The 9,894-nt window shown below is 43.4% G+C and overlaps 1 protein-coding gene across 1 annotated transcript; it reads left to right on the plus strand.

Annotated features, from left to right (window-relative positions):
* Positions 1-2,888: 2,888 nt before the first annotated feature.
* Positions 2,889-7,624, plus strand: LOC133616845 (aerolysin-like protein). Its single transcript, XM_061976462.1, has 2 exons — positions 2,889-3,371; positions 7,121-7,624. The coding sequence occupies exons 1-2, from the start codon at positions 2,889-2,891 to the stop codon at positions 7,622-7,624; spliced, it is 987 nt and encodes a 328-aa protein (XP_061832446.1).
* The last annotated feature ends 2,270 nt before the right edge of the window (positions 7,625-9,894 follow it).

The raw sequence follows: 9,894 nt of genomic DNA on the forward strand, positions 1-9,894 counted from the left end.
GGGGCACGTAACAGGGGTCACTCCGTGCGCAGTGCGCTCACGAAAGGGGTGGGGCTCACCCTGGTTGATATAGACAGCAGGACGGTGGCCATGGAAGTTGGAACCCGCTAAGGAGTGTGTAACAACCCACCTGCCGAATCAACTAGCCCTGAAAATGGATGGCGCTGGAGTGTCGGGCCCATACCCGGCCGTCGCCGGCAGCGAGACGTGCTTGGAGGTGCGCTCAGCGCGGCTCCCATATGATTGCGCACTGGTGTGCGTCTGGGTCGTGACAGCGTGGCACGCGAATGTCTGTGCTGCATTGGATCAGTCTCCTTTCTTTAACAGGCAAAAGCTTTATAACCTCACTAATGCCTTGCATCGTCTATATTAGATATATAACAACGGGCGGGTGCGGGCGGGTGCGGTTCTGATCAAATGTTAGATCGGGTGGATGGCGGATGGTTGACGACTTTCTGATGCGGTTGCGGATTAAATAATTGCCTATCCGTGCATCTCTAATGAGCAACAAACAACAGTCAGTACCCGTCCCCCCACCCGAAGACAAGGGGAAGCTACCGTCTCGTCTACTGGATTAAACTCCAACGTACAAGCACTGAGCCGCGGGGCAACAAGTTTGAGGACACCTTTAGCATTGATGCATGCTCAGTAGCATTGGGTATCTGATATTGACGAGCTGTGGACATGGAAGGATCACCGGCCTTTATTTTGGCTCGCTTCACCTAGCACATTTCCTCAACCGATTTATACCGATCAAAGAACAAGATGTTCAGCTCGTAAAGGACGCAATGGCTATCCGTCAAAAAATTTCAAAAAATTCCTTCATTTTGGCAAAGTGTTATTTTCTTTGACTTTGCTCCCTATTGAAAATTTATGTTATTGGGTTTTTTTTTTACAAAGATTTTCAAAGCACACTAACTTAGCCCCTACCAAAGGAAAAATAATGCTTATCATTTGTTGATTGAATACACTCAGGCCCACCCAAAGGGAAATATTTGGTTATATTTGGCCTACTTTTGACCAATTACAATCCGCTAATTATAGTGATTTTAGAACGGGCAGCTGAGTAGGCTACTTTCAGGTTCTTTCACAGATAATAGAGGTCCTTCAGGCATTGGACATCTAGTTTGGTTTTGCTTTTGCTTTTTGGAATACCTGCAACTTTAACACTTCTTAGTATGTCAAACTGACAAGATTTATTCAAGGTGTTACATACCTGCCAACTTTTGAAATCAGAAAAACCTAGTAGCCAGGGTCCAAGGGCCGCAGGCCCCGGTAGGTCCAGGACAAAGTCCTGGTGGAGGGTTCAGGGCTTCGCCCCCCGACGCAAAATGATTATTAGCATTCAGACAGGTTAAAATGTTGCTAAAACCATCACTTTTCTATCAGTCACAGTGACTTTTCAAAACAAAAATATTACAGCAAAAATCATATGGGTTGATTGACATGTTTATTCTGTAAGCTAACTTCAATAGTTTGAAATTATTTTGACAGTTAATGCCAGTTATCCTGTCAACCTTTCACAAGACTTCAATTTGTTAATTGAAAGTATAAACAGTATAAACACTTTTTACAGTAAACAAATGGTAAAACAGTACTAAACAATTCCATTAAAAAAAAATTGGTGTCATTATTAACTTTCTGTCCAAGCTTGTATAATCTACTGCCTTGTTCAATTGTAAAAAATATTCTGTGCCTAAAATTCACATTTCTATCACAATTATCATACTGTAAACATGGTAAGCTAACTTCATTCAAATTAATAGTCCTGTCAATAGCATGGAATTACAATTCAAATGTCGTTTTTTTGTAAGCCTTTCAAAAGAATTCAAAATATGAAAAATTAATGAAAATTAATTTAAGCCATCAGACACTTGAAAAGTGGCACATCACATCTCTAATGTAATATTTGAACTTTTCAACAGAAATAGCACTGCAAAAATATTAAGGACATACTTCTGTATTTTGGTAGTTATGCTGTCAACATTTAACAAGATTTCTTCAACTTGGACTTGAAAGCATAAATAGTATAAACACTTTTAACAGTATGTCGTGCTGTGAAATACAGCCGACAGGATTGCGCACCAAACACGAAGCAAGGCCAAAGTGCATGCATGGTGCAGGAGAACAAAGGACTTCTTTCATTTAAGGTTTGTGATAAACCATCAAACTCATTCGTTAAAAGGACTCTATAGTAATATAAAGCGAATTTTTCTGGACATTATCATGCAAGAAAAGTTTATTTTTGGGACCGCGATCACCGCGTAATGATTTTTAAAGGTTGCATTACAAACATTTAACTGTCCCATGTGATCAGCCAGTGCGATTGGAAATCCATGCTCAATTATTGCCTCCGTAAATAAAACTTCGGCATTTATCACATCCAAAGAATCTGTTTGGGCGACGAAAAACGTTGAAAGTTTTCCACTTGTATCGCTAGCAACGGCATTAGACTTGTGCTTTTGTGTCCCAACGTGGTCTTTTACATCGCTAATTCCTCCGTGTCCGATCGAAAAATCTTGTCTGCACAAGGTGCAATTCACGTAGTTTTCACCCTTTTTTTTTTAAATTAATGAAAAAACGTATTTTTTATCACTGCAACCGTAACCCGGAATAGGTTGATGAAAACCGTACGAATTACGGGAAAACCGGAGTAGTTAGCAGGTATGGTGTTATGCAATTACAAAAGCACATCAGGCAAAATCGTTCAGTTAAATCGTAGCAGTTTGAGTTTAAAAAAAATGAGCAAAGACCTACAAGCCAGCTGTTAAACAATAGATGCTTGTTTAACCACTGGCATGGAGGGAAACAATGTCATACTGCAGACCCTCTAGAAATCTAGTGATTGTGAATAAATTGAAGAACGTTTCTGTTTCAGGTTATTAAACATGGCGACTAAATTTCATCTCATTGGTGGAAATGGAGGCACACCATTTACTTTCAATGGCCTTAAAAATGGTGCCACCCTCAGGAAGATTGGAGTGGCAGTGGGTACCACGCAGATCAAAGCCGTGCGGGCGGAATTGACCGACGGGAAAGTAATGACCTTTGGAAATGCAAAGAAATTCAAGGAGTTTACGTTCGACCTTGACGAGCGCTTCGCCAAGCTGTCCCTGTGGGAGAACCGTGGCGGGACGCATCTAGGTGGCATCCGCTTCACGACGAGTTCCGAGCGCCACTTCTGCGCACAGATGATCGCCTGGCCCCTAAAGAATGAGCACACTATTGACGTGGGGTCTGGAGTCTGCCTGGGGTTGGAAGGTAACGCTGGCTCGGAATTGGACAGATTGGGATTTGTCTTCCTCAACACCATCAAGTCATCTGTGCTAAGCAACGTGAAATATACCACCCTGGCCTTATACAAACCCCAGGTGAGTGGTGCTTTATATGTGTGGATCACCCAAGTCAGATTATGGCAAGATACCGTATTTTTTGGACCATAGGGCGCACCGGATTATAGGGCACCCTGCTGATGAGCGGGTCTATTTAGCTCTTTTTTCATACAAAAGGCGCAAATTCAAAACATTTCCTTGTGGTCTACATAACATGTAATTGTGGTTCCTCGGTCAAAATGTTGCATGGATGATGTTTTACACATCATTTTCTAGTCGCTTTCTGACAGTCTCTTCAGGACGCGCCGTTTTGTGGGCGGTTTTATTTACGTGGCTCACCTTCGACACCGTCTTCTCCCCGTCATCTTTGTTGTAGCGGTGTAGCGTGCAAGGACGGGAGTGGAAGAAGTGTCAAAAAATGGAGCTAACTGTTTTAATGACAGTCAGACTTTACTTCAATCAATAACGGAGCAGTTACTTCTAATCCGTGGCTCACTAGTGCAACAACAACGCCAGAAATGGGTCCCGTGAAAAACCGTCTGATAACTAAAGTTCAGTGGGTGACTAATGTAAACTCACTACACCGATATGTTTTAGCACTTTTATGGCTAGTTTACTGACAGTAAACTACTTTATATTAGAAATGGCAACAGCAGAGGGTGAATGTCCCATAACAAGAAGGTATCGAAGGCTTATCGACTACGGCATCAGCATGGACTACAGTGGCGGACGTGCGCAAATCTTCAGGACTTATGCAGATCTCAAATACACATCAGCAGGTACCAGTAGATGGGGGTGGTGGTTCCTCTCTTTAAGAAGGGGAACCGGAGGGTGTGTTCCAACTATCGTGGGATCACACTCCTCAGCCTTCCCGGTAAGGTCTATTCAGGTGTACTGGAGAGGAGGCTACGCCGGATAGTCGAACCTCGGATTCAGGAGGAACAGTGTGGTTTTCGTCCTGGTCGTGGAACTGTGGACCAGCTCTATACTCTCGGCAGGGTCCTTGAGGGTGCATGGGAGTTTGCCCAACCAGTCTACATGTGCTTTGTGGACTTGGAGAAGGCATTCAACCGTGTACCCCGGGAAGTCCTGTGGGGAGTGCTCAGAGAGTATGGGGTATCGGACTGTCTTATTGTGGCAGTTCGCTCCCTGTATAATCAGTGCCAGAGCTTGGTCCGCATTGCCGGCAGTAAGTCGGACACGTTTCCAGTGAGGGTTGGACTCCGCCAAGGCTGCCCTTTGTCACCGATTCTGTTCATAACCTTTATGGACAGAATTTCTAGACGCAGTCAGGGCGTTGAGGGGATCTGGTTTGGTGGCTGCAGGATTAGGTCTCTGCTATTTGCAGATGATGTGGTCCTGATGGCTTCCTCTGGCCAAGATCTTCAGCTCTCGCTGGATCGGTTCGCAGCCGAGTGTGAAGCGACTGGGATGGGAATCAGCACCTCCAAGTCCGAGTCCATGGTTCTCTCCCGGAAAAGGGTGGAGTGCCATCTCCGGGTTGGGGAGGATATCTTGCCCCAAGTGGAGGAGTTCAAGTACCTCGGAGTCTTGTTCACGAGTGGGGGAAGAGTGGATGGTGAGATCGACAGGCGGATCGGTGCGGCATCTTCAGTAATGCGGACGCTGTATCGATCCGTTGTGGTGAAGAAGGAGCTGAGCCGGAAGGCAAAGCTCTCGATTTACCGGTCGATCTACGTTCCCATCCTCACCTATGGTCATGAGCTTTGGGTCATGACCGAATGGACAAGATCACGGGTACAAGCGGCCGAAATGAGTTTCCTCCGCCGAGTGGCGGGGCTCTCCCTTAGAGATAGGGTGAGAAGCTCTGCCATTCGGGGGGAGCTCAAAGTAAAGCCGCTGCTCCTCCACATCGAGAGGAGCCAGATGAGGTGGTTCGGGCATCTGGTCAGGATGCCACCCGAACGCCTCCCTAGGAAAATGTTTCGGGCACGTCCGACCGGTAGGAGGCCACGGGGAAGACCCAGGACACGCTGGGAAGACTATCTCGCCCGGCTGGCCTGGGAACGCCTCGGGATCCCCCGGGAGGAGCTGGACGAAGTGGCTGGGGAGAGGGAAGTCTGGGCTTCCCTGCTTAAGCTGCTGCCCCCGCGACCCGACCTCGGATAAGCGGAAGAAGATGGATGGATGGATGGTTTTGCATAATATTGTGAAACAAAACGGCAGATAATATGTCTGCGAATGGGTGCCATTTTGCGGTCCCTATACACACACCATAGTAATACTTGTATCTCTGACTACGGTAGCCGAAATAGGCCGACAATCCATCAAGCAGTGCGGCTTCAAAGTCATACTAAAACATTTTGACGGATTTTTGAGTGCCGTGTGTGATATTCTTTATTTTCAATGGAACATTTAACGTTTTGGTGTTGTTTACTGGCGTCATATTACAGTCTACACGTATCTCTTATGTGTGACTACCATCTACTGGTCACACTTATGATTACACCATGTACCGAATAAAAGAGGTCGGTAAGTACAACCAGAATTAAAGCTGCAAGCAGCATTGGTCGGGCCCGCGTATTTGGCAGGTGCTAGTCCTAAGTGTCCCAATACTTTTGTCTACCTTTAGTCTGAAGTGTCCCAAGACTTTTGTCTAGTGTACCTACCTTGTCTGCATTGTGTGGGCACGTTGGTGCTTCCTGCTTTTAAGCAGCCATCTTAAAAAAACAGCAGCGCAGCAGCATCAGCGCAGCGGGTCTTTGAAGGGTCATAAAATCAAAACCGGAGCAGGTATTAAAAAGCTGTTCTGTTATTTTATACACAAGGGTTTAATCTCTCTCCTGTGTTAGTTTGAAGCCGAAACGACAAACGCGCTCAGAGGAGATAGTTTTTGAAGGAAGGTGACCGGTTTTTACAAAAAAATTGTTTTGAAGGGGGAATAGCAAACTTTCTGTTGATTTTTGCTGGGGGTTGTCAATTTATGAAATGTAGGTGTAAGTGAGACCTACATAGAGGTTTTTGTTTCATGTCTCTCCGACCTTCCCAGTGCGAGTTACAGGCAGTTTTGTCAGTTTTTTCATCCGAGGAGCAGTTCTTTGTGCGTTTTATTAAAACAGTTCTTTGTGCGTTTTATTAAAAAATTGCGCTAGAGCACAATTTTGAGATTTGGGGTTAGGTTTTTTTATTAGATCACACTTTTTGGCAGTCCTGATGTGTGCGTTCAGTTTGGTGAGTTTTGAAGCATGTTAAGGGGGTCAAATTACAGCTCAAAGAGGCAAAAGTGTCTGTTTTTAGTACTTTTTTGTCTTGAAGGGGGAATTGCCAACTTCCTGTTGATTTTAGCCCGAGAATGTACAATTATGAAAGGTAGGTGTAAATCAGACCTACATAGAGGTTTTTGTTTCATGTCTCTCCAACCTTCCTAGTGGGAGTTACAGGCAGTCTAGTTTTTTTTCCCCCTAGGGGGCGCTAGAGCGCAATTTTTATTTTTGGGGTTTGGTTTTTTTATCAAAAGGCAATTTTTGCAGGTCCTGATGTGTGCGTCAAATATGGTGAGTTTTGAAGCATGTTAAGTGGGTCAAATTGCAGCTCAAAGAGGCGTTTTTTGCAATGGGCCATGCGGGCCCTAATTATTTCGGACATATCGGGGGAATGTCGATTTTTGAGAAAATGAATGGCTTTTAAGTGCGCCTTGTAGTCCGAAAATACGACAAGTGCAACACATTTCAAACATTAGCTATAATATTTTTTGTGTTGCCTAAACAATATGCATCTTTTTGTGTTTGTCTGTCTTTGTGTGTTGTGTGTCTGGTTGTTTACTCTAGGTCACCAAAGAATACATAAAGTCAGTGTCTTTTACGAACAACACTACTGAGCCTCAAGTGCAGAAATGTACCTACAGCAGATCTGTGACCAAGTCTACCGCCTGGACCACCAAGACTAAGGTTGAAGGAAAACTGGACTTGACTGTTAAAGCAGGGTTTCCGACTATGATGGATGTGTCCGGTGGGTTTAGCTTGACACTGGGGAGAGAGAAGACCTCCGCAATGACCCACAAGGAGACCATAACAGAATCGGATGAGGTCAGCGTGACGGTCCCGGCTGGAAAGACCGTGAACGTTGAGTTGTCAGCGGGACGAGCAGACATCGAACTCCCCTACTCGGGCACGGTGAAAATCACATGCCTGAATGGCAGCACACTGTACTACCCATCCGGTGGCCACTACAGGGGTGTGGTTAACACTGCAGTGAATGTAAACACCACTGAGTCCACTGCAAGGAAAGTAAACACCACTGGTATGAATGCTAAAACGAATACAGTTGCATAAGATGCATCAACCTCTTACTGTGCACAATATTGATTGCTTAACAATAATTTGTATGCTAATGCAGAGCCATGGGAACTTGCGAAATGAATCAGTCACTGATAAATAAATAATTATCATAAACCTGCTTGTGTTTCCATGTCCTTCCTTAGAGCTTCATCCATCCATTTTCTACCGCTTGTCCCTTACACATACTTGCCAACCCTCCCGAATTTTCCGGGAGACTCCCGAATTTCAGTGCCTCTCCCGAAAATCTCTCGGGACAACCATTCTCTCCCGAATTTCTCCCGATTTCCAGCCGGACCTGAGTGAGGACAGTCTGTCGTCACCAGAGGTGGGTAGAGTAGCCAGAAATTGTACTCAAGTAAGAGTACTGTTACTTTAGAGATTTATTACTCAAGTAAAAGTAAGGAGTAGTCACCCAAATATTTACTTGAGTAAAAGTAAAAAGTATGTTGTGAAAAAACTACTCAAGTACTGAGTAACTGATGAGTAACATACACACTCATATATATATATATATATATATATATATATATATATATATATATATATATATATATATATATATATACATATACATTGATATATATACAGTATATCATTTATATGTATTTATTTTGCTGTTTTTGTTTACATGTTAAAGGTGTTTTAATGAATATACATGCATGTTTAACATATAGATTCCTTTCTTTAACGAAGACAAGAATATAAGTTGGTGTATTACCTGATTCTGATGACTTGCATTGATTGTAATCAGACAGTAGTGATGATAACGTCCACGTTTTCAAATGGAGGAGAAGAAAAGTTCCTCCTTTCTGTCTAATACCACATGAAAGTGGTGGGTTTTTGGCATCCTATTTGTCCAGCTTCCATATTCGTTTTTATACACTTTACAAGAAATACATTGGCGTCAAACTCCGTAGCTTGCTAGCTTGTTTGCGCTGGCTTTCGGAGACTCTTGTTTTGAAAGCGCAGGCGCGATGGAGCGGCACTTTTATTGTGAAGACAGGAACGTCCTCATGTGCGGTCAGTCTTGAGGCTTTTGACGGGATGAAATAAAAAAAAGTAAAAAAAAGTATATAATAAAAGTAAAAGTAATAAAAAAAGTATATTTTTTCCTTCACACTTTTGATTGATTGATTGGAACTTTTATTATTAGATTGCACAGTACAGTACACATTCCGTACAACTGACCACTAAATGGTAACACCCCAATAAGTTTTTCACACTTGTTTAAGTCAGGTCATGTGACCGCCTGGCTCTGTTTGATTGGTCCAACGTCACCAGTGACTACATCTGATTGGTGGAACGAAGTGAAACGTCACCAGAAACACAGGCACTATGAAGGTCTGTCTGACAGACCAAAACAAACAAAGCGTGCATTAACAGATCGATAAAAATTAGTAGCGAATAGCGAGCTGAATGTAGATAAAAGTAGCGGAGTAAAAGTAGCGTTCCTTCTCTATAAATATACTTAAGTAAAAGTAAAAGTATGTTGCATTAAAACTACTCTTAGAAGTACAATTTATCCCAAAAGTTACTCAAGTAGATGTAACGGAGTAAATGTAGCGCGTTACTACCCACCTCTGGTCGTCACGTCCACTTTTCCTCTATATAAAGTCACGTTATAACATCTACGGCTTTTGGAGCTCAGTGCGCAACTGCACACACAACAAGAAGGAGACTATTATATTTGTCTCCGTTATCCATAGGTTTATCTGATGGCGGGGGTCTCACCTGCCATCATGGAAAGAAAAAAAATGTAAAAAAAAAAAAAAAATCTATTAAATTGTTATATGTATCCAGTGATTATACTATAAAGTTATTTTCCATTTAACTTCACCAGTTTTAGATTATTTTTATTCAAAATCGCTGAATTTTCACATTTGCCGTTCAAATACTGAGAAGAGACGGGGCGGTGAACAGCAGCCAGTTGAGGCACGTCACTCAGTGCCTCAACATGGATTGCGGACTCGGCTAACTGCTGGCCTGCTGTGCAGTGAGACCGTATTGCTATATGAATTATATTATACATTTCCATAGTTTAGTTAGCTGAGGTATATAATGTACAGTGTATTTTGTCAACAACTGTATGTGTGTAAAGTATTTCTTGTGCTGAGCGATCATAAAACTGCTGCGAAGACGCACTGTGTGAGGCTCGCAGTAATCCCATACCTGCCAACTTTTGAAATCAGAAAAACCTAGTAGCCAGGGTCCAGGGGCCGCAGGCCCCGGTAGGTCCAGGACAAAGTCCTGGTGGGGGGTTCAGC

This window comes from Nerophis lumbriciformis, linkage group LG14, assembly GCF_033978685.3.
Source record: "Nerophis lumbriciformis linkage group LG14, RoL_Nlum_v2.1, whole genome shotgun sequence".
Lineage (NCBI taxonomy): Eukaryota > Metazoa > Chordata > Actinopteri > Syngnathiformes > Syngnathidae > Nerophis > Nerophis lumbriciformis.